We start from the raw sequence: 26,307 nt of genomic DNA on the forward strand, positions 1-26,307 counted from the left end.
TTTCCAAGTCTAGTCTTATTTTTTCATGTCATATGGATTCTACCATTGAATAGTAACAACACCATTCAAACTAAGAGCCCAGACAGTTATCTGCTGAGATAGGTATCCTAGAGCTGGAAGCCACCACTAAGGTCATTTAATCTCTTGTTCTACTTCAAGGCAAGAATGAATCTAACACAAAGAGTATAAGACAAATCCAAATTCTGATATTCAAAAAGTTCTTCCTTAATTTTAAAGAGAAATCCGTAAGTCACACCCTTATGGCTAATTATGTCTCATTTCAGAATGCCTGTGTTCACATGTTGGAACTCGTAGACACATTAGCTGAAACTGCAGCTTTGGCTCTTTATTTTATTATTATTATTTTTTTAATTTTATTTTATTTTTAAACTTTACATAACTGTATTAGATTTGCCAAATATCAAAATGAATCCGCCACAGGTATACATGTGTTCCCCATCCTGAACCCTCCTCCCTCCTCCCTCCCCATTCCATCCCTCTGGGTCGTCCCAGTGCACCAGCCCCAGCTTTGGCTCTTTAGGTTAGATTGATATCCTATAGTGACCTAGTTTTATATTCTCTACTAGTCCAGATGGTGAACATCATAAATACCAGCGTTCACAGGACTAATAAGGATTTCCTTAGTAGGATAAATCTGCTAATCCAACACAAAAATGTATAAAGGATAGCATTGCTCAAACTTGCAGAGTTAGAGTTTGTATGCTTGCCTCAATCACCAGAGGTGATCAATTTTAATTCCTTTTGTGACAATGGATGATGATACATTATTTTAAGGTCAGTAAAGACGGATTTTCCTTAAATGAATCTTTATATGTCAAAGGTTTTGTCTCTCCTAGATTGTACTTAAAACTTTCTGAATACATATCAGGTGTGTTTTAAAAAGTAGTATAGTATAATATTTTATGTTTGATCAGTGGCCTACTATGGTATCTTAAACTTTTCATAACAGTGAACATTATTAAACACCTGTTATATGCCAGGCATGAGTATCAGCTTGCAAGTTATATATATATATTTTAAGTGACCAGGCTGTACTTGCTCACACAAACCTTTACCCATAAAACTATTTCTCTAATGATAGTGTCATTGTGGTTTCTACCATGAACAGTGGCAATAGCACTATGACAATATTCCAGGCTAACATCTTACTTCAAACCACCAAACCAGACGCCTAATAGCTGATAGGAAGAAATATTTACTTCTCCAGTTAAGTATTTCAGGGCACACTTGGCTTCCAGAATGGTAGCAATATTCTCCCAGCGGTGTTTTAGTCTGTCTTCACTTTCTGCGTCCAGCAGCTTCTGTTGTAGGTCAGCAATCTGAGCACTCCTTCAGGGAAAGAAACAGTATGCCTTATTGCTAGTAGCCTCAACATCAAGGAAAGGGAAGAGCTCTAAGGAGAAACTTCAAATACTTTTATGGACAGAGGTATCAGTTAAATATCACTTAAATAATGACCGAGTCATCTGGTTAGGATTTTATACAGTATCTCAAATCTTGTTATAAAGGGACTCTAAGACTATCCAAATGTTTTTATTTTATTAAATACTGGTTGAAATAAGTGGGTCATACAGTGGGCTTGGAAAGATTTGTTTTAGTGAGGCTTTTGTTGTAGCACATTGTCTATAATATGACTTTGTCTTGAGGCCATATAAGCTGGAATTGTGACATGGTGGCTCACATTTACAAGGACAAGATTCAGGTTAGAGACTTTAAGGAAAACTCAAAAGAATGAATAGGTGAATGCTCTTTGCTGGAATTGAACATCAAATACATACCTATGGCTGGTGTTGTGAGAAGTTGTCTTAAAACACTTGCCAAAGGACTGAGAAGTTTCTAAGAAAACTAGATACCATGATACTGGTTATAGCTTCCAGATACTTTATGATCAATTATGGCCTGAGACCAAGGTCTGCATAATATTTCAATTTAATCAATAGCTTCTTTCTCAAATTTGCTAGGTGTCCAGTGAGAGGGAGTGTACTGGCATGTGTGTAACATGCTGCTGCTGCTGCTAAGTCACTTCAGTGGTGTCCGACTCTGTGCAACTCCATAGACGGCAGCCCACCAGGCTCCCCCGTCCCTAGGATTCTCCAGGCAAGAACACTGGAGTGGGTTGCCATTTTCTTCTCCAATGCATGAAAGTGAAAAGTGAAAGGGAAGTCACTCAGTCGTGTCCGACTCTTCGCGACCCCATGGACTGCAGCCCACCAGGCTCCTCCATCCATGGGATTTTCCAGGCAAGAGTACTGGAGTGGGGTGCCATCGCCTTCTCCAGTGTGTAACATGCAATAAGGTACTATAAAGAAAATGGATACTAAAATAATCTGAGACAGCAGTTCTTAACTTTTTGGGTCTCAGGACCCCTTTACACTCTTAAAAATTATTGAGGACCTCTAAGAAATTCTGCTCATATACATTATATCTATAGATATTTACACTATTAGAAAGTAAAAGTGAGAAAAATATTTATTAATTCACTTAAGATCAAAATAATCCATTATATATTAACAATTAGATCTCCAGTGACACTGTTTCCAAATAAAGTCACATTCTAAGGTCTGAGAAGGACATGAACGTGTGTGTGTGTGCATGTGTCTTTCTCTCTCTCTCTCACACACACACACACACAAAACAACATTTTCCAATACAAAAAACAATGCAGTAAGAAGAGTGAGATTGTTTTACACTGACGTATCTCTGTAATGTATGGCTCAGTAGAAGACAGCTGGATTCTCACATGTCCCTCTGCATTTAATCTTTTGTGACATGTTCTGGTTGATGTAAATGAAGGTAGTCTGGCCACACATGGATATGTAGTTGGACAAGAGAGGAGCATTTTAATTTAATTTTGGCCTCACTGCACAGCTTGTGGAATCTTAGTTCCCTGACCAGGGATTGAACCCAGGGCACTGCAGTGAAAGTATGGAGTCCTAACCACTGTACCACCTGGAAATTCCTGGGAAATTCCTCAAGAAAACTGTGGATATTCTTCTTTGAGACTACACCAAAACCCAACAAGTTCCTTAAAAGAATTGAAATGTAGTTACTTGCCAACTGAATGGATCTTTTACTCTTACGTGATTCTGTAACATGTCATTTGGATGGTCATAAGGAACCTTCAAATCAACACATTTTGTTACACAATAGAAATGAGATAACAAATGTTAATATCACTACTGGGTGCATTAGAAAAGTTATGTAAAACTGTCAAGTTAACAGTGATGGATACACATCATACACAAAATCTAAGTTTTGCATGAAAGCTCAAATTTTATTTTTGGTGACAAACACTGACAGTTGTTTTTCTTGATGTAACAGGCTCACTCTGCTCATTTTTGAGAAAATGTCTGCCAAGTACCCAAGTCTGAATAACCATACTTTGTCTGTCAGTAGTTCTTTCAAGTAAAACTGATGTTCTGCGAAAAAAGAGGCCTGTCGAGCTCACACCTCAAACCGCACAAGTGCTTTTCCTTGAGACAAACATCAGCCTTTGACGTCAGCACAAGTGCTTTATGCGTTCTTCCCATTCCGTCACTCGGAACATTATAAAGATCTGAACTCAAGAGTTGAGATTTTAAAAAATTAACAATTTTTATTGTTTTATCACAGCCATTCTTGAGTAAAACTGGCTTTTAAAAAAATGAGAGTGTGTGATGATGAAGTATTCAATGATCGCTAGTACAGGTTTGTGCTGGGCTTCTCAGGTGGTGCTAGTGGTAAAGCACCCGCCTGCTAATGCAGGAGACATAAGAGATGCGGGTTCAATTCCTGGGTTGGGAAGAGCCACTGGAGGAGGGCATGGTAACTCACTTCAGTATTCTTGCCTGGAGAATCCCATGGCCAGAGGAGCCTGGCAGGCTATGGTCCATGGGGTCGCAAAGAGTCAGACATGAATGAGTGACTGAGCACAACATGTGGCACAGGTTTGTGCCACTGCTTTGATTCAAGCCAAGGTGCTAGCAGTTTTGTCCACTATTGCTTTGGCATTATTATGGCAAATGTCAACATAGTAAAAATGGCAAACAATTTCTTAATATTATTATAAAAACAGGGAGTCACATAGGTTCCCTGAAAGGGTCTCAGAGATGCCCAGGAGACTGTACACCATACTTTGAGAACCCTGGTCTAATATGTGGTCCTTTCTTCAACAAGCTTACAAGCAAGACTAATAGATGTAAAATAATCAATAAATATAAAGATAACATATATCATCTGTACTACATGACTGAGTACTGTAATTTCTGAAGGAGTTTAAAGAAGAGGAAAATTAGTGAGGGATGCAGAGTCAGGGAAGGCTTCTTGGAAGAGGTGGGTCAGAACACTAGAGTTGTTTTATCTATCAAATGCCCTTTCCTATCTTTAGAGAAATTCCTTTGATTAAACTCACCTTGGTCTAATTGCACTCTACCTGGCACCTGCCCTACATTTATATAATCATTTACTTACGCACAGTGGTGTGCAGGTAAATGTTTAACAAACAGCACCTAAAAATACCAGATCTGATTTGTAGCCTTTGCTAGTTTCCATAGTGTAAATATTCTCACCACGAGTGATTGTAAGCTATCAACAGTTTACAGCATACCTGAAATTTTAACAAACAATTTCAACACACCACTGTCAGTCAACATAATGTTTCTACTTGAGAGCAAGGACAATGCCATCTATACTTTCTATATATCCCAACTACATCTAGTGTAGCACAAAGTGAAGTAAAGTGAAGTCACTCAGTCATGTCCAACTCTTTGTGACCCCATGGACTGTAGTCTATCAGGTTCCTCTGTCCATGGGATTTTCCAGGCAAGAATACTGGAGTGGGTTGCCATTTCCTTCTCCAAGTGTAGCACAAAGCAGAACATCAATTGCTGAGTGACTTAAAGACATATCCGAAGATATACAGGTAGTGTGTGTTGCTGAAAGCAAATTAAATGATCTCCAAGGTCTTGTGGGCAATAAAATTCTATTATACCTAAGACAGTATAAAATATCTATCAAAGTTCTGTTACTTATAGATTTCATAGATATTTAAAAGACAGTAATAGTGATTAAAGAGAAGAGCATTTACCAAGCACTTCTAAGATGCCAAGTTCTGCGTTATGTACTTTACTTTGTATTTATTTTTTTGGCTGTGCTGAGTCTTAGTTGCTTTGCACAGGCTTTCTCTAGTTGCAGTGAGTAGGGGTTACTCTTTGTTGAGGTGCTTGGGCTTCTCATTGTGGTGGCTTCTCTTGCTGTGGAGCACAGGCTCCAGGTGCGTGTAGCACACAGGCTCAGTCGTTGTGGCATCTGGGCCCTAGAGAGCACGGGCTCCAGTTGTGGTGCATGGGCTTAGTTGCATGTGGAATCTTCCTGGACTAGAGATTGAACCTGTGTCCCTTGCATTGGCAGGAGGATTCCTTTCCACTGAGCCACTAGGGAAGTCCTATACTTTACTTTCTAATCTCGTTTAATGCTCATGATAGTTTACTTATGCATTTTATCTACTTTGCTGATGATCTCTAAAATTCTTTCTCCCAGGTTGCTGATCTTCTGGTATCATTTATTGGGTTCCTCTAAAGTTTTGTTTTTTGTCAGTTCTTGTGATATATCATGGACTTCCCTGGTGGCTCAGATGCTAAAGATTTTGGAATTAGATAAAATGGGTTTCAAATCCTGGTTCTTTATAATCTTTAGCAAATTTTTGAAGATCTTTCAACTTTAGATCTCTAAAGTGAAAAGAGAAGAATGATGCTTATCTCATAAGGTATATATCTCATAGAGAGACCGAATGAGAAAATGTATCTAACATGCCTAGTGAAGTGTATAGTTCAAAAAATCATTATTTTCTCTTGTTTCTCCCACATCACAAAGCTTTTGAATCACTGATTGATAGCTTCTATTTTGATTCAAGGCATAAGTTTTTATAATGCCTTAGAGATAGTACCATTACCTGAGTTCCATTTCAGTCTCTAGGCTTTCAATCTGCTTTTTAATGGAATCCTCTGATGCAGGAACTTGACCACGCAGTTCAGCAAGTGAGAATGTTCGCCTCTGTAAAGAAGAAGTGGGGATGAGGGTGAAGCTCTAATTGGAAAGAAGTTCTCCAAATTAGTGAGGATTTCTGAGGGATGTAGAGTATGATCATTGGCAATATATTTCCACAGAGCACTTACCCGGAGTTTAGGAGGTGGATTCTCCCCAGATTCCATTTTTAATTTGAGTTGAGCCACATCCTGAGCCAGAATCTTTCTGTCTTCCAGAAGGTCATTCAGATGGCGTTTGGCTTCCTCAGTACTGACCATTATCTCAATTTCATTTCCAAGCCAACTCTGGAAGATAAATCAGTCATGTTAGGTTAAGGATGAGGAATCTCTGGCCCATGGGCCAGATTCACTCCAGGTTTAATTTCACTTGAACCAGAGCCCAAGTAAGTAGAAGTGAGATTTCCATTTGTGCCAAAACTCACCAAAAATCCCAATAGTGCTCTAAGAGCCTTTAGTGGCAATTTCCAAAAAGGTCACAAGAAAGCTTTCTGCAGAAAATCTTTCTTCAGATATCCTAGCATTTTCATATATTCTGTCTTTACCGTCTCCATTTTCTCCTTAACCTTTGTCCATAATAAGTCATAACACAGAACTGAAGTATATTTTGATTATCTGTTCTACTTAATAAACAGCAACCATTATTAATCTTTAAAATAGATCAATGGAATTTTTAAAAATGCAATTAACTAAATTCAGTTTTTAGAAAGGTAACCTGGACTTCCCTGGTGGTACACTGGGTAAGAATTCGCCTGCCAATGCAGGGGACATGGGTTCGAACCCTGGTCTGGGAGGAACCCACATGCCATGGAGCAACTGAGCCTAAGCACCACAACAGCTGAGCCCATGCTCTAGAGCCTGCACACTGCAACATCTGAGCCCATGTGTTGCTACTACTGAAGCCCATGTGCATAACCTGTGCTCTACAATAACAGAAGCCACCACAATGAGAAGCCTGTGTATCGCAATGAAGATCCAGTGTAATAAAAAACAGATACTTTCAAAAAATGAAAAACTTCATTTTTAGATGAAGACATACCATGCTAAGAGTAGTCAAAGAAAGCTAGAGTGGATATATTTTTATATTAATGGTTTATTATTAATTGTGGATATATTTTTATATTAATGGTTTATTATTAATTAACTATTATTAATCAAATATAATTATTTGATATTAATCTGGAACCAATTCTGGCAATCTGGAATCAAGATTGCTGGGAGAAATATCAATAACCTCAGATATGCAGATGACACCACCCTTATGGCAGAAACTGAAGAGGAACCAAAGAGCCTCTTGATAAAGGTGAAAGAGGAGAGTGAAAAAGCTGGATTAAAACTCAACATTCAAAAAATGAAGATCATGGCATCCGGTCCCAGCACTTCATGGCAAATAGATGGGGAAACAATGGAAACAGTGACAGATTTTATTTTCTTGGGCTCCAAAATCATTGGAGATGGTGACTACAGCCATGACATTAAAAGACGCTTGCTCCTTGGAAGAAAAGCTATGACCAATCTAGACAGCATATTAAAAAGCAGAGACATTACTTTGCCAACAAAGGTCCATATAGTCAAAGATATGGTTTATCCAGTAGTCACGTATGGATGTGAGAGCTGGACCATAAAGAAGGCTGAACGCTGAAGAACTGATGCTTTTGAACTGTGGTGTTGGAGAAGAATTCTTGAGAGTCCCTTGGACTGCAAGGATATCAAACCAGTTAATCCTAAAGGAAATCCATCCTGAATATTGATTAGAAGGACTGATGCTGAAACTGAAGTTCCAATACTTTGGCCACCTGATGTGAAGAGCCGACTCACTGGAAAAGACTCTGATGCTGGGAAAGATTGAAGGCAGGAGGAGAAGGGGATGACAGAGGTTTAGATGGTTGGATGGCATCACTAACTCAACGGATATGAGTTTGAGCAAGCTCCGGGACATGGTGAAGGACAGGGAAGCCTGGCGTGCTGCAGTCCATGGGGTTGCAAAGAGTTGGACATGACTGAGTGACTGAAAAACAACAAATACAGAATTTGCATTACAGAATATTATTACCCACATTTATATGGGCAATAAATCTATGACAAAGGAGGCAAGAATATACAATGGAGAAAAGACAGCCTCTACAATAAATGGTACTCGGAAAACTGGACAACTACATGCAAAAGAATCAAACTGGACTACTTTCTCACATCATACACAAAAATAAATTCAAAATGGATCAAAGACCTAAACGTAAGACCTGAAACCACAAATCTTTTTAGAAGGAAATATAGGCAGTGAGCTCTTTGACATCAGTCTTAATAATATTTTACTAAGTATCCTCAGGCAAGGGAAACAAAAGCAAAAATAAACAAATGGTACTATATCCAACTAAAAGCTCTTGCACAGCAAAGGAAACTATCAACAAAATGAAAAGGCCATCTACTGAAAGGGAGAAGACATTTGCAAATGATATATCTGATAAGAGGTTAATATCCAAAATATACAAAGAACTCATAGAACTCAATATCAAAAACAAACAAAAACAAAACTAGATTTAAAAATGGATAGAGGATCTGAATAGACATTTTTCCAAAGAAGACATACAGATGGCCAACAGACACATGAAAAGATATTCAACATCACTAACCATCAGGGAAACGCAAATCAAAACCACAATGAGATATCACCTCACACCTGTCAGAATGGCTATTATCAAAAAGACAACAAATGATAAGTGTTGGTTATCCATTTAAAATATAGCATTGTGTACACCTGAAACTATCAAAACATTGTTAATCAACTATACTCCAATATAAAATACAAAGTTTAAAAAAATTTCAAAAGAAACAAGTGTTGGTGAGGCTGTGGGAAAAAGGGAACCCTCGTGCACTGTTGCTGAGAATGTAAATTGGTAAAGGCACGATGGAAAACAGTATGGAGATTTTCAAAAAATTAAAAATAGTACTACCAAATGATCTAGCAATTCCACTCCTGGGTATTTATCCAAAGAAAACAAAAAGCATAATTAGAAATCATATATGCATCCCAATGTTCATCCCAGCACTATTTACAATAGCCAGTGTACAATAACCTAAGTGTCATCAATAGGTGAATGGATAAAGATGTGAGATACATGTATATATAAGATGGAATGTTACCCAGCCAAAAGAATGAAATCTTGCCATTTGCGACAACATGAGTACACCTAGAGGATATTATGCTTAGTGAAATAAGTCAAAGATAAACTATGTGATTTCACTTATAAGTAGAATCTAAAAAACAAATGAACAAAACAGAAACAGAGTTATAGAGAACAAAAAGGTAACTGCCAGGGGAGAGGGAGGAAAAAATAGGTAAGGGAGACTAAGATGTACAAACTTCCAGTTGGAAAATAAAGGAGTCAAGGGTATGAAATGTACAGTGTGGGGAATATAGACAATAACTATATAATATCTTTGTATGGGGACATATTGGAATTGGACTTATCATGGTGATCATATATTGAATCGCTGTTGTGTAACAGAAACTAACATAGTGTTGTAGGTCAATATACTTCACAAATAAACTAACAACTCATAGCAAAAAAGGTAAGATTTGTGGTTTTCACAGGTGGGGTGTGGGGGAAGGAGGAATTGAATGAAGGCAGTCAAAAGGTACAAACTTCCAGTTATGAGATAAGTAAGTATTAGGGATATAATGTGCAACATGATAAATATAATTAACACTGCTATATGCTATATATAAGTTGTTAAAAGAGTAAATCCTAAGAGTTCTCATCACAAGAAAAAATTTTCTATTTCTTTAATTTAGTATCTATACGAAATGATAGATGTTCACTAAACTTATTGTGATTATCATTTAATGATGTATATAAGTCAAATCACTATGCTGTACACCTTAAACTTATGTAGTGCTGTATATCGATTTATCTCAATAAAATTGGAAGAAAAAAGGAATATTGTCAAGGATAAAAAAGGATAATTTCATAATGGTAAGGGAGTCAATTATTCAAGAACTTAATCCTTAACATTAATGCCCATGATATACAAAGCATCAAGATATTTGAAACAAAATCATATATAAGCCAACAAAGGAGATAATGTAGAATCATAAATATACTCAACTGATCCAAAAGAAGCCAGAAAACAAGGAAAAGGGAATGAAGAACAGATGGGACAAATAGAAAAAATTTGCCTGCCAATGCAGGGTACACGGGTTCAATCCCTGGTCCAGGAAGATCCCACATACCATGGGGCAACTAAGCCCATGCGCCACAACTACTGAACCCTGCATGCCCAGAGCCAGTGCTCCCCAACAAGAGGAGCCACCTCAAATGAAGAGTAGCCCCTGCTTGCTGCAACTAGGGAAAGCTTGTGCACAGCAATGAAGACCCACTGCCATCAAAATAAATTAAAAACAAAACAAAACAAAACGAAGAAGGCACAAAGAGGTTAAAGCTAAAAGGATTTTTAAAAATATACCATGATAACATTAAAAGAAAGCTTGAGGGACTTATTATCAGAAAAAGTAGATCTCAGAACAAAGAATATTGCTAGGAATAAAAAAGATCATTTTATAATAATAAAGGGATCAATTAATCTTAAATGTTTATGCCCCTAATAATAGAGCTTCAAAATATATGGAGCAAATCTAGAACTATAAGAAGAAAAAAACAAATCCATAATTCTAGTTGAAGATTTCAATACCCATTTCTAAGTAATTGACAGAACAAGTAGGCAGAAAATCAGCAAGGAAACAGTAGAAATGAACCGCACAATCTATCAAATTGACATGATTGACATTTATAGAACACTCTATCCAACTATAGCAGAATATACATTCTCAAGTACACAAAGTGTGAACATTTGCCAAGACTAACCATTTTCTAGGTCATAATATATCTCAATAAATTCAAGGGAATTCAAGTCATAAAAAGTATATTCTCTAACCACAATGGAATTAAATTAGAAATCATAACAGAAAGATATTTGGAAAAATCCCCTAATATTTGGAAACTAAATAACATCCTTTAGATTTCATTAAAGGAGTATTAAAGGGGAAATTTATAGCATTAAATGTTTATATTAGAAAAGAACTCAAATCAATGACCTCAGGTTCTACCTCAAGAAACTAAAAAAGCCAATTAAATCCAAAGCAGAAATAAGGAAATAATAAAGATCAGATTAGAAATTAATGAACTGGGGTTTTGGGGATAGTTTTTTTAACTGTGGTAGAATATACATAACATAAAGCTTACTATTTTAACCATTTGTAAGAATGAGCTGATTCTTTGATAAACCTTAGCCAAACTAATCAAGAAAAAGGAGAAAAGACAAAATATCAGTAATCTGAATGAGATAGAGGACATTACTACAGCTTTTACAGATATTCGGAAGATAATAAGGGAATATTATGAATAACTTCATGCCTTTATGAGTTTATTCATTCATGTGTTTGGCATAAAGTTATTCATGTCAAACACACAAACTACCAAAGCTCACTAACTGAATTACAGTTAACCCCTCCTCTGACTCAAAGCAACAACTAACAGAAACATCCTTCAGGCCTAGATGGCTTAACTTGTGAATTGTACAAAACTTGTAAGGAAGAAACAATATTAGTTCTATACAAACTCTTCCAGACAATTGAAGAGGAGGCAATACTTTCTCACTTATTCTAGGAGGCCTTGATATCAAAACCAGACAAAGACATAAGAAAACAACAGACCAATGTCCCTCAAGAATACAGATATAAAAATTGTACACAAAATTTTTATTTTAGCAAGATCTTAATTTATATATTGTTGAACTCAACAATGGAGCTTCCTCACTGGTTGAGTGGTAAAGAATCTGCTTGCAATGCAGGAGATCCAGGTTCAATCCCTGAGTCAGGAAGATACCCCTGGAGGAGGGCAAGGTAACCCACTCCAGTATTTTTGCCTGGAGTATCCCAAGGACAGAGAAGCCTGGTGGGCTATAGTCCATAGGGTCACAAAGAGTCGGACACAACTGAAGCAACTGAGCATGCATGCATGTACACACGAGCTCAACAATACATAAAAAGGATGATATATCACCACTAAGTGGAGTTTATTCAAAGATTGCAAGGCTGACTGGATATTTGAACTTCGAAATCATTTACCAAATCAACAAACTAGACACAAAAAGTATTTGGCAAAATTTATATCCACTCATCGAGAATTCCCTTGTGGTCCAGTAATTAGAACCCACCAGGCCTTTTCACTGCTGGGGGCCTGGGTTTGATCCCTGGTTGGGGAATTAAGATCCTGCAAACTGTGTGGTGTAGCCAAAAAAAAAAAAAATTATATCCATTCAAGATAAGAACTCACAGCAAACTAAGAACAGATAAGAACATTCTCAAGCTGATAAAGGACCTCTATGAAAAACCTACAGCTAATTCACACTTAATGGTAAAGACTGAATATTGTTCCCCTGAGATCAGGAACAGAAGGGTTTCTACTGTCATTTCTCCTATTCAGTATCATCCTGAATGTCCTAGCCAATGCAATAGGGCAAGTAAAATAAATAAAAGACATATATATTATAAAAGAAGAGATAAAACTATATTTATGGATGGCATGATTATCTATATAGAAAGTCCCAGAGAACCTACAAAATAGCTACAAAACTAATGAAGGCAGAAGATAAAAATTAATATACAACAGTCAATTGTATTTCTATATACTAGCACTGAACAACTAGATAAATAATTTGGCAGTTTCTTGTAAAGTTAAACATACACTTACATTGTTGTTGCTGTTCAGGTGCTAAGTTGTGTCTGCCTCTTTGAGACCCCATGGACTGCAGCACGCCAGGCTTCCCTGTCCTTTATATGGTCACACTTAACCTTTTGACCAAGCAATCTCACTCTTAGGTATTTACCCAAGTGAATGACTGACTGACTACCTTTGTTATACAGAAACCTGTATGAGAATGTTTTTATAACCGCTTTATTCATGAGCACCAAAAACTAGGAGAAAAATGACTCCAAGATAACCTTTAAATGATTAGATAAAGTGAATAGATAAAGGAACATCCATATAATGGAATAATATAGGCAACAGCATGGATGAGCTTCCCTTGTGGCTCAGGGGTAAAGAATCCACCTGCCAATGCAGGAGACACAGGATATGTGGGTTCAATCCCTGGGTGGGGAAAATCCCCGGAGGAGGAAATGGCAACCCACTCTGGTATTCTTGCCTGCAAGATCTCATGGACAGAGGAGCCTGGCAGGCTACAGTTCATGGGGTCGCAAAGAGTTGGATGTGACAGTACGCAAAGACACACATGGATGAATTTCAAATGCCTTATTCTAAGTGAAAGAAGCCATACTGTATGTTTCCAGTTAAATGACATCGATACAATGCAAAGTGAAAACAATAATGACAGAATGCAGATAACTGTTTATGAAAGGCCGGGGATGGATGTGGGAGATGACTACAAAGTGTTACAGGGCAATTTGGAGGGGATAACTATTCTATATTTTGATAATAACCAGTTTTAACATCAAACTTACAGAACTGTACTACACTAAAAAGGGTAAATCTTACTGTATGTCAGTTATATCTTAATAAAATAAATTGGAAAAAAATCAATGCCATTTGCCATACTGAGTAAAAACAAATCATAAGATCATCTCAAGAGGATTCAGAAAAAACTTTTGGAAAAGCCCAACATCCAGTCATGATAAAAAACTTTCAGCAAACTAGGAATAGATAAGAACTTATTCAATCTGATACAAAAACCTATAGCTAATATACTTAATGGTGAAAGACTGAAAGCTATCCTTCTAAAATTAGGAACAAAGCAAGGATGTCCTCTTTTTATCTATTCTACTGATATTTTACTAGAGGTTCTAGCAAGTACAATTAGGTAAGAAAGGCTTTTTTTTAGGGCATACAGAGTGGGCAAGGATAAATAAAATTGTCCCTATGTGCAGATGACATGATCATCTACATAGAAAATCCAGTGACAGAAAGCAGATTAATGGATGCCTGGAGATGGAGGGGTAGAAGGATAGATTGGGTATGGGAGGGAGGGATTACAAAAGCGGACAAAGAAAGTTTTGATCCTGATGGACACTGACATTATCTTGATTGTGGTGATGATTTAAAGGTGTATATCTGTGTCAAAACTTTTAAAAATTTACACATTAAATATGTATAATTTATTGTAGGTCAAATATACCTCAATAGAACTGTTAAAAAATTTTATCTGCTCAAAGTTTATGACCAACAGGGATCAAGACTCAGGAACAGAAAGAGTTCACTACTCCTATTCTTTAACAACCATTTGGAGGTAATCATATCTTTGGGAAATAAGGTTTTCAGGTAGAACTTCAGATTTTGTAATGTTTACTTCTAAATAAAAAGAAAGCAACTTCCCATTTTCCCCTATCCCCAGTGTACATAAGACAAATGGTGATTCAAGCTGTCCATACCTTCACTCGAGCCGCAGTGCCTTCCATTCCACGACTCTGAGACTCTTTCCGCTTATCTGCGACCTCTCGCTGTTTTTGGAGAGCATCCTTGAGACGCTTGTTGGCAGCTGCTGCCTAAATAAAAATGGTTCATAGTAATGTTGAATTAAAGGGTATGAAAGAAGAACACTCTTATTTCTAGCATAAAAATTCTATGGGTCTGAATTCTATAGGAACCACATTTCTAAGTCCCCATGTACATAACACTGGTTATGGCTTAAGAGCCTAGGGGAGGTACACATTTCAAAGAAGTACTGCAGACTGATAGTATCTAGAAATGTCATATATCAGTATTCCTTTTTTTTTTTTGTAAAGAAGCAAGTCCAATCAGGAAAAAAATCCTTATTTGAATACTGCCATTTTCAGCAGGTTTTATGCTTGACCAACAGGGATCAAGACTCAAATTGCTGTCAAGGTTGGTATCCCTGGTTTCTCAGGACACTGGCTCATTTAAGGGATGCTATTCTACCAGCATCTAAGCCTGAAAGTGATAATATACTTGACCTAGCAGACTGGATTTTCTTACCTCCTCAGTTTTACGTCTGAGCACATTAGACTGTTTCTGGAAGTTTCTTTCAAGTTTGAGCAGTTCATATTGCCTCTTGCGGTCCTAAGAAGAAAAGAGTCAGATTTTTAATTGCTATTCAGCTAGTTAAAATAAAACCTTATAATGTAACTGAAGAGTCTTTCAACAGTACAGTCATTATGGAAAGCAGAATGAAAATTCCTTAAAAAATAAAAAATAGAGACCATATGATCTGATAATCTCACTACTGAGTATCCATGCAAAGGAAATGAAATTGGTATCTTGAAGAGATACCTAAATTCCCATACTCATTGCAGCATTATTCACAATAACCAAGCTATGGAAATAACCTAAGTTGTCAAAAGTTGTTGACAAACGAATGGATAAAGAAAATGTGGAATATATTGCTGCCTGAACAACACAAGGTTAGGTGTGTCAACCCTCATGCAATCAAAAATTTGTGTGTAACTTTACAGTTGGCCCTCCATATCTGTGGTTCTGCATCCATACATTCAACCAATCGTGGATAGTATAGTGCATGTGTGCTAAGTCTCTTCAGTCGTGTCCTACTCTTTGCGACACTATGGACAGTAGTCTGCCAGACTCCTCTGTCCATGGGATTCTCCAGGCAAAAATACTGGAGTGGGTTGTCATGCTCTCCTCCAGGGGATCTTCCTGACTGAGGGATCGAATGTCTTTTATGTCTTCTGCATTGGGAGGTGGGCTTCTTACCACTAGCACCACCTGGGAAGCCCCTGAATAGTATAGTAGTGTAGTATTTACTATTGAAAAAAAAACATGTGTAAGTTGACCCATGAAGTTCAAATCCATGTTGTTCAAGAGTCAATTGTATACACAATGGAATATTATTCATTCACAAACAAGAAGAAAATCCTGCCATTTGAAACAATGAGGATGAACCTGGAGGTCATTATGGTAAATGAAATAAACCAGACTGAGAAAGACAAATACTATATGATTTCTTATATGTGCTAAGTCGTCTCAGTCATGTCTGATTCTTTGTGACCCTATGGACTGCAGCCTACTAGGCTTCTCTGTTCATGGGATTTTCCAGGCAAGAATACTGGAGTGGGTTGCCATGCTCTCTTCCAGGGAATCTTCCCAACCCAGGGATCGAACCCACGTCCTCTGCATTGTCAGGCAGCTTCTTTACCACTAGCATCACCTGGGAAGCCCTCTCACTTATATGCAGAATCTAAAAAAGTTGAACTCATATAACCAGAGAGTAGAATGGTAGTTATCAGAGACTGAGGGGGAGGGGTGAAGAAAATGGGGAAAGGTTGGTAAAAGGGTATAAACTTTTAGTTATAGTGTATAACAAAGTAACTATAGTTAACAATACTATATTGTATACTTAAATCTGCTAAGAGAGTAGATCTTAAGTGTTCTCACACTGAAAATAAAGGGTAACTAATGTGAGGTCATGGATTTGCTGGAATCAGAAAATGTCATATTTCCAAGTTTCTTCTCTTTCAAGATTGACTATTCTGGGTCACTTGCATTTCCATATGAATTTTAGGATAAACGTGTGAATTTCTATAAATAAGCTAGACAAAATTTGGTTGGGATTGTGTTGAATCTGTAGATCAATCTTGGGGTATTTCAACTTAATATTAAGTCTTCCCACTCATGAGCATGGGCTATTTTTCTTTTCACTTAGATCTTCAATTAATTAAAGGACGTTTTGTAGTTTTCAGTATGCAAGTCTTACACTTGTTTTGTTAAGCTTATTCCTAAGTATTTTATTCTTATTGATGTTATTATAAATGGAATTGTCTTAATTTCATTTTCAATTTGTTAGTTTTTAGTGAAGAGAAATATAACCAAATTTTGTGCATTGAACTTATATCCTGCAATCCTCCTGCTCATGTATTTGTTCTAACAGTTTTCAGTTGATTCTCTAGGATTTTCTATATACAAGATCATGTCATCTCTAACAGAGATAGTTTTGCCTTTTCCTTTCCAATCTAGATGCCTTTCATATATCTTACTTGCCTAAGTGTCCTGGCTAGAACCTCCAGGACAATGTTGAATAGAAGTGGTGAGAGTGGATGCCCTTGTCTTGTTCCTGATTTGATGAGAATTCAGCTGTTAATTTTATTGGGATTTCTCCGTATGTGATGAGTCATTTTATTTTGCTGCTTTTAAGTTTTTTGTTTTTGTCTTTCAACATTTGGACATGATGTGTCTTGGGTGTGGATCTCTGTAAATTTATCCTACTTGTAGTTGATTGAGCTTCTTAGATGTGTAATGTTTTTTTAAATCAAATTTAGAAGGTTTTCAGTCATTAGATCTTAGAATATTTTGACTGTTGTTTCATTTATTGTTCTCATGAGCTACCAGTCTCCTAATTGTTCACTACCAAAATTTCCATAGTTTTTGACAGCACATTTAGGTTTTAACTTCCCCAGATTCTGTTGCGAAATAAAGCCAGTCCTCTTAGGGAAAACTTCATTCCTATGGCCTGCCTCTCCCCCGGGCAGAACCATCTGTACCACTGTTTAGGACCTGGTGGGACAGCAGCCCACTTCTCTGAGTGACATCTCTGTTCTAGGATTAGGATGCTGAGCAGAGGCAGCATACCTTATTTTTCTTGGTTTGCCTCTCTTGACATGGAACCTACATCCTATCATTAGAGGGGTTAGGATAGTCAGACCCCAGTAGTTGTGGTCTTCTGCAGCAGGGGTAGAGCTTCCACTCTGTACATGGGGGTGAGATGGAAGAAGGGACCCCCAGACTTGGCTGCTCTTACTCGGAAAAAAAAAAAAAAAAAAAGCTTCAGTAAAATGGAGCTGTTGGGTAGGAGGGAGGGAGTTGCTTGAGGCTCAAAGGCTACACACTCTGCTGTTCTTATTGAGATTAAATAGATTTCCTGGAATGAGCATTACTTCCTTATGCCCTTAAGATAATTTCCAGAGACTTTTAATGGTTGTTTTAATAAATGTCACCAGTTGCACTTCTTTTGCTGGGAAGAAGGTCCACAAAGCTCCTCATGCCACCATTCCTAAAACATTTCTCTCATTTCTTGACTCAACATATCACCTTCTGGCCTGTTCTAAAAATGATCCCAAATTAATGTTCTTTCCTGTGCTTTCCAAGATCACTGTTACTATTCTAATTCAGGTCCCTATTTTCTTTCTGGATGATGCAATAGCTGCTTGTGTTCTGGCCTCTAGATTCCTAATACTTTAGTTTGTTTAACACCTGAATCCCAGATGTATCTTGGAAAGCAGTACTTTGCTGATATTACTTTGTTTCTCAAAAATCCTAAAAATCTTTAAACTAACAAAATAAATTTCAAATTTCCTGAATCTTTAACAATCCAGCTTCAACTTGTCTTTCCAATGAAATCTTCTCTGACTATCCTTCATCCAACATGGATCATTTGCTATTCCTTGAAAATTCCGACAAAGCTGTTATCTCTGTGTCTTCATTCCTGTTCTTCCATTTATCTGGAATGCTGGCATTTACCTCTGTCAAAATCCTCCCTATTGTTCAAGGCCTTTTCAGTTATCATCTTTTTAGTCCAACTAGAAGTGCGGTTCCCTTTCTTAACTACATTGGCATTTTAGACTATTTGTAAAGTACAAGTCTCTTTATTTCTTGTATTGAAGAAAACTATGCTTAATTTTTTATGGTTTTAATTTTTTTGTTTATTCTTATAAAAAGATAGGAACTGTTTTCAGACCTTTGAAAAATTCCATGAGTTTTATAAACCTACTAAATAATTTTTAATTACTTTAGAAATATTTTAATTTAAAAATATTTTTAAATAAAACATTTTTAAAAAATGGTACACTCTTTTTCTTAAACATTTTCTTTTCTAATTAGTCTCCAGTGTATGTATTTGGTAACCACCTGGGCTGAACCTTGCTGGATGTCATAACAACAGTAAGAAAAGGGAGGTGGGAGGAAGGTTCAAGAGGGAGGTGACATATGTACACCCATGGCTGACCAATGAGGATACAAGGCAGAAACCAACACTGCAAAGCAACCCCTGCCAGCCAAAAATAAACAATTTTTTATAAAGTAAATAAAAAAAAAATTATTTTCATTATTTTCTGCTTTCCTGATTATTATCCTCCCTGGTACTACATTACATACAAATATTACATAAACTTCACTATCTTAACATCACTCTCAAATTAATATATTGGAACACTAACTTGTTGAAGAAAACCATGTTTATGTACCACTTTCCCATTTAGACAAGATATTCTCTTTTTACAACAGATTTCTTTTATAATGCTCAGTAAAAAATAAAACTACCATCACCTTTAGAAATTATATTCTACCACTCTTTGTAGATAAGACATTCTTCAAGGGCAGAACACGTATACTATTCATCTTTCTATTTTCCATGGTATCTAGTGGATAGTACCTTGCACATAGTAGACGTTTAAAAAATTAATTGAAACATGTAAAATATCATGTATGAAATGAGTTGCCAGTCCAGGTTCGATGCACGATACTGGATGCTTGGGGCTGGTGCACTGGGACGACCCAGAGGGATGGAATGGGGAGGGAGGAGGGAGGAGGGTTCGGGATGGGGAACATATGTAAACCTGTGGCGGATTCATTTTGATATTTGGCAAATCTAATACAGTTATGTAAAGTTTAAAAATAAAATAAAATTAAAAAAAAAAAAAAAAATTCATGTTAAATTCATGAATGTATCATATATTTAGAGATCCAGTTGTTAGAAGAGAGGCTTTAATGCTAGTCAGCCCAGAAAAGGGTTCATTAGTTAGGACTCTGAGAAGTTGCAGTTACTTACCCGTTCTTTTAACTGGATTACTTCTTTGTCTTTTTGTTGCTTCCATTGTCTAAACCTCTCTGCATCCTCTTTCATCTGACGCATTAACTGTACCCGCTGGTTTTTTATCACCTATGAAAACAAAAATCAGCACAAGTAGTAATCACCTGCATTTATTCTGGGCTGATATACAGATGGATAGACTAACCATTAAGGAAAGAAAATCCAGAGCTGAGCTGAAAAGTTTGCCAACAGATTTTCTGATTATGCTTGCAATACTCCTTACTATGCTTGCACAGGGTTTCCAAGTATAGACTATACAAATGAACACTCTGAACAAATAATAGAAAAAAATAGTTCAGTCACTCAGTCCTGTCCAACTCTTTGTGACCCCATGGACTGCAGCATGCCAGGCTTCTTTGTTCTTCACCAACTTCTGGAGCTAGCTCAAATTCATGTCCATCAAGTTGGTGATGCCATCCAACCATCTCATCCTCTGTCGTCCACTTCTCCTCCTGCCTTCAATCTTTCCCAGCATCAGGGTCTTTTCTAAAGAGTCAGTTCTTCGCATCAGGTGGAGCTGATATTGGAGTATCAGATATACTTGCAAAGTATTGGAACTTCAGCTTCAGCATCAGTCCTTCCAATGAATATTGAGCAGTGATTTCCTTGAGGATAGACTGGTTGGAACTCCTTGCAGTCCAAGGGACTCTCAGGAGTCTTCTCCAACACCACAGTTCAAAAGCATCAATTCTTCAGTGCTCAGCTTTCTTTAAGGTCCAACTCTCACATCCATACATGACTACCGGAAAAACCATAGCTTTAACTAGATGGACCTTTGTCCACAAAGTAATGTCTTTACTTTTTAATATGCTGTCTAGGTTGCTGCTCCTGCTAAGTCGCTTTAGTCATGTCCGACTCTGTGTGACCCCATAGATGGAAGCCCACCACGCTCCCCTGTCCCCAGGATTCTCCAGGCAAGAATACTGGAGTGGGTTGCCATTTCCTTCTCCAATGCGTGAAAATGAAAAGTGAAAGGGAAGTCGCTCAGTTGTGTCCGACTCTTAGCGACCCCATGGACTGCAGCCTACCCGGCTCCGCCGTTCATGGGATTTTCCAGGCAAGAGTACTGGAGTGGGGTGCCATTGCCTTCTCCAGCTGTCCAGGTTGGTCATAGCTTTTCTTCCAAGGAGCAAGTGTCTTTCAATTTCATGCTGCAGTCACCATCTGCAGTGATTTTGGAGCCCCCCAAAATAAAGTCTCTCACTGTTTCCTTTGTTTTCTCATGAAAACAAAGTGCCATGAAGTGATGGGACTGGATGCTATGATCTTCGTTTTTTGAATGTTGAGTTTTAAGCCAGGTTTTCACTTTCCTCTGTCATCCTCAAGAGGTTCTTTAGTTCCTCTTTGATTTCTGCCATAAGGGTGGTACCATCTGCATATCTGAGGCTATTGATATTTCTCCCGGCAATCTTGATTCCAGCTTGTGCTTTATCCAGCCAGGCACTTCTCATGATGTACTCTGCATATAAATTAAATAAGCAAGGTGACAATATACAGCCTTGACATGCTCCTTTCCCAATTTGGAACCAGTCTGTTGATCCATGTCCAGTTCTAACTGTTGCTTCTTGACCGGCATACAGATTTCGTAGGAGGCAAGTAAGGTGGTCCGGTATTCCCAACACTTTAAGACTTTTCCGAAGTTTGTTGTGCTTCATCCAGCCTGGCACTTCTCATGATGTAGTCTGCATATAAATTAAATAAGCAGGGTGACAATATACAGCTTTGACATACGCCTTTCCCAATTTGGAACCAGTTTGTTGTCCATGTCTGGTCCTAAATGTAGCTTCTGGATCTGCATACAGCTTTCACAAAAAGCAAGTAAGGTGGTCTGGTATTCCCATCTCTTGAAGAATTTTCCAGTTTGTGGTGATCTGTACATTCAAAGGATTTAGCATAGTCAATGAAGCAGATGTTTTTCTGGAATTCTCTTGCTTTTTCTATGATCCAAGGGATGTTGGCAATTTGATCCCTGATTCCTCTGCGTTTTCTAAATCCAGCTTGAACATCTGGAAGTTCATGTACTATTGAAGCCTCACTTGGAGAATTTTGAGCATTACTTTGCTAGTGTGTGAGTGCAACTGTGCAGTAGTTTGAACATTTTTTGGCATTGCCTTTCTTTGGGATTGGAATGAAAACTGACCTTTTCCAGTCTTGTGGCCACTGCTGAGTTTTCCAAATTTGCTGGCATATTGAGTACAGCACTTTTACAGCATTATCTTTTAGGATTTGAAGTAGCTCAGCTGGAATTCTATCACCTCCACTAGCTTTGCTCATAGTGATGCTTCCTAAGGCCCACTTGACTTTGCATTCTAGGATGTCTGGCAGTAGTTGAGTGATTACACCATTGTGGTTGTCTGGGTCATTAAGATCTTTTTTTGTATAAAAAATGTACCTACAAGCTAAAACCAGCTCTAAATTCACTGCACATAAATGAAATTTCAAGGAAGTATCTACTAAGTCTCAAGGACAAATCTACCTAGCAACCACTGTATTCAAATAGGTTCAGTACAATGACCTGTAACCACCACTTTGTAGATGTCAGAAGTCAAACATCAGTGACCGAAAATTCTCTCTAGGTGTCAGTCATTTTGTAATCACTTTGCAGAATTATTCCACATGATCATGGAAAGTGGTCAAAATATCACCACTAAATATTAAGGTATCCTTGCCCTTTGGCTTCAGAGAATCTAACATTAAAATTCTGAATGTCAAAACTGAGTTTTGTTATTCAAATTCTAGATGACTACTATCACAATGTCCTTACAAAAAGGACATTTGCAGAGATTCAAGCTACTTACTCACTTGAAAACACCTTTGTAGTATAATTCTAATAGAACACCTATGGTTGTTAAGTTTCTACAGGGTAAATGCAAGGATGAGAGTTTATTACTCGTATTTCCTGGTTCAGTTTGGAGACGGTATGCTCTGTGGATTCTTTCAGCTTCAGAAGTTTAGACTGTTCATTCAATTTCTTCTTCAGATCAGCTATTTGACCCTCTAGCTCCTGGAGACGTTTCCGGCGGCGCTCACTCAACCTAAACACAGATTTTATAGGAATGAGGACTGGCAGGAGCAAAGTCTGATTTCAAAAGACATAATATTAGACTTCCAGGTTTACACCCTTGATATATATAATATAGGTGACCAGTCATATAGCCATCTTAAATAAGGAAGACTGGACTTCCCTGGTAGTTCAATGGATAAGAATCTGCCTGCCAATGCTGGGACCAGGGTTCAATTCCTGGTCTTGGAAGATTCCACATGCCTTGGGGCTACCAAGCCCATGCCCCACAACCACTGAGCCCACTTGCCACAATTACCAAAGCCCGCACATCCTAGAGCCTGTGCTCTGTAACAAGAGAAGTCCGGGCACTGCAGCTAGAGAGTACTCCCCACTCGCTGCAATTAGGGAAAGCCTGTGCACAGCAACAAAGACCTGGCACAGCCAAAAATAAATAAATAAATAGACATTTAAAAAAATGAATACTACCCCCAAAACTAAAACTGTCTCAAAAATTAGAGCTTAATACAAAGAGTAAAGGAAATTTTTTGAGTATATAACTATGCAGTTGTCTCAATACTACTCCCCCCCAGCCCTGCGCTACCGCCACTTTGTGTTAAAAGGATGGTTCTTTAAAAGCATTTCACTTCACTTTAGTTATAAGGAATTATTCTGATGATTGTTACACAAGCCTGAGATAGAAAGCAAACATTCAACATAACTTCTAAGAACATGAATTTTGGATACTATAGAGAAATAGAATCACTGAGTAAAAAGAAGGTAGAATAGCCAATAAGGCAAAGGTCTAAGGGACAGTGGGATATTCTGGTAATTTGTCTTGGCTTTATTCTTAACTGACTATATTCTGACTATATTCTTAAGGGATGGCTAGATTGTTTTCATTTACTAGCCTGAATATTAATTCTATTCACATGCTAATTTACCATCAGCACTGGGACCAAGAAACTGCTGGTCTGGTAGGTCTGATAATCTTTCAAAATCTAGCTCAAATGCTAACTTCTTTATTTTTATTCTGTTTAATTTTAAATGCTAACTTCTTATAAAGCCTTCCTTGATTATGCCACCCTGAACTGATATCTTCTGCCTCTGAACTCTTAAAGTGATTACTGCCTAAGAAATTTATTTGGCTACTAATCACATGCTGTGTTATGGTATTCTTTTACTGTCACCATGAAATGTTATTTAAAATCCCAATTCCTTTAATTTTATTTTGTTCTAGGTCTCTTCTCCATAATTAGGTTTAAATCCTCTAAGGGCAGGAAATGGCTCTTTTACTTTTCTATTTCCTCTACAGCTCTTCACACACAGCTAGGAACATGAAATAGTATTTATTGACTATATTCTTACTTGGCTTGGTTGACATCCTTCTTTGCTGTTTGAAGTTCAAGAACCAATTCTTCTTTTTCCTTTTGCAAATTGATGACTTCCAATTCTAGATTTTTTATGTTATCCTAGAAATGTTATAGGTTGAGAGAAAGAAAGCATTACAAGGTAAAGGAAGAAAATCACTTCAACATTTCACATCTTAAGGAACTATGCATTCAATTTCTACCACTTCAGTTGAACACTAAAAACATTTCTACTTGATTTGATGGGGATTAAAGTTATGTAGTGGGAAAAGTACCAACTTGGAATCCAAAGGCCTAGATTTGAACCTTGAGTCCAGCATACTCTATGTAAATAACTTAAGGAAAGCCATTTCATCTCTTTTAGCCTTAGTTTCTATGTAAAAAAGAGCTAACATGGCAGGTCTAAGACTTATCAGTCCTACAAACAGATCTGCTTGCAAGTTGGACCTAGGCTCAAATCTGGGAACTTGGATTTTGGTAGGATTCCCAGTTTCCTAACTGTTAAGAGTGGCTCATTATGCCTGGACTGTGCAAGCAATATGACTTACCCTGAGCACACTGCTTTCCTTCTGGGAGTCTAGAATTTTCATATGTGCTAGGGAAAGAATGCCTACATGAACTACCCCTGCTAACAATCCTGGATTCCTAGGCTCATGGGAGCTTCCCTGATAGACAACATTTCACACACATCGTTAAAACCCATTGCTGGAGGAATTAAGTACATACCATGTGACTCCATTGGAAGAAGACTCTTGGAAGCACTCAGTTTCCTACAGACTTTGCCCCATGTGCTTTTTCCCTTTGCTGATTTTGTTTTGTGTACTTCCACTATAATAAACCTTAGCTGTGAGTATGACTATACTTGAGTCCTGTGATTCCTCCTGGTGAACTGCTGAAACTGGGGGTGGTCTCATCTATGTAAACAATTAACAACACTATCTACCTCACAGGTTGTTGGGAAGATCAAATAAGACAAAAAAGTAAAAATATTTTGTAAACTGTAAAGAGCTGCACGTTCTTGTATCTAGAACTTTCAAATGTATGCATGTAACAGCAACTGCAGTTCTGCATGCATTTAGAGAACAAATTCTAGAAATGAAAGTTTGGTAGCTCTTCCAGGATTGGGAAAACTCAATTAATAGATTCCTTTCTGCTCTCACAGGAAACTGGCTGAATGAGTGGTTAGTATCCAAGAAGATTATATGAAGGCCTTTGACCAGTATTGAAATGAGACAAAGAAGCAAAGGTAGGTTAGTTAGGGCCGTATCTAAATAGGCAAGAGCTATTTTTCAAGAAATACACTTTTAGTCATTTCAATATGAACAATGATCGCTTCTTGGTCTTTTGGCTAAGATCAAGGGTAATATGAACAATGGAAACCCATCTCACTGCTTTAAATACCTTGTATATTTAAACTGACAATAATGTATGTGTGTGTACTTACAGAAGTAACACATGAAAACATTCTTACAAAAAATAATCCAGATAATACATATAAAGGGCAAGTTCCCTTGACTGCCCCACCCCTGCCAAAATTCCAGACCTCTCTCTAGAAGTAACCATTGTCATCAGCTTGGTCCAGATCTTCCAGACACTTTTTCCTAGACATTTATATACTATGTATCTGGACATGTACATATTCTAGACATTTACATGGAAGTGTGTGCATTTATTTATTAAATATGTTGTGGCAAATGCCTAGAACATATATGTAAATAGATTTGAAAATAATATATACACATACATATGCATATATGTACATGTATGTAGATACCTACTGCTGCTGCTGCTGCTAAGTCGCTTCAGTCGTGTCCGACTGTGCAACCCCATAGACGGCAGCCCACCAGGCTCCCCCATCCCTGGGATTCTCCAGGTAAGAACACTGGAGAGGGTTGCCATTTCCTTCTCCAATGCGTGAAAGTGAAAGTGAAAGGGAAGTCGCTCAGTCGTGTCCGACTCTTCGCGACCCCATGGACTGCAGCCCACCAGGCTCTGCTGTCCATGGGATTTTCCAGGCAAGAGTACTGGAGTGGGTTGCCATTGCCTT

At 37.7% G+C, this 26,307-nt stretch overlaps 1 protein-coding gene across 2 annotated transcripts in view; it reads right to left on the minus strand.

Annotated features, from left to right (window-relative positions):
• Positions 1 to 26,307, minus strand: part of KIF4A (kinesin family member 4A) — a 131,123-nt gene that overhangs the window by 19,543 nt on the left and 85,273 nt on the right. For both annotated transcript variants that reach the window (XM_055565490.1, XM_055565491.1), the window contains exons 16-23: positions 24,259 to 24,362; positions 22,780 to 22,924; positions 19,848 to 19,958; positions 15,050 to 15,133; positions 14,485 to 14,598; positions 6,174 to 6,329; positions 5,951 to 6,051; positions 1,221 to 1,350 (exon numbers count right to left, since the gene is read on the minus strand). In XM_055565490.1, coding sequence (XP_055421465.1) covers positions 1,221 to 1,350; positions 5,951 to 6,051; positions 6,174 to 6,329; positions 14,485 to 14,598; positions 15,050 to 15,133; positions 19,848 to 19,958; positions 22,780 to 22,924; positions 24,259 to 24,362 — 945 coding nt within the window. The remainder of the gene's footprint in view (positions 1 to 1,220; positions 1,351 to 5,950; positions 6,052 to 6,173; positions 6,330 to 14,484; positions 14,599 to 15,049; positions 15,134 to 19,847; positions 19,959 to 22,779; positions 22,925 to 24,258; positions 24,363 to 26,307) is intronic.

Source organism: Bubalus kerabau, chromosome X (assembly GCF_029407905.1).
Source record: "Bubalus kerabau isolate K-KA32 ecotype Philippines breed swamp buffalo chromosome X, PCC_UOA_SB_1v2, whole genome shotgun sequence".
Classification (NCBI taxonomy): domain Eukaryota; kingdom Metazoa; phylum Chordata; class Mammalia; order Artiodactyla; family Bovidae; genus Bubalus; species Bubalus kerabau.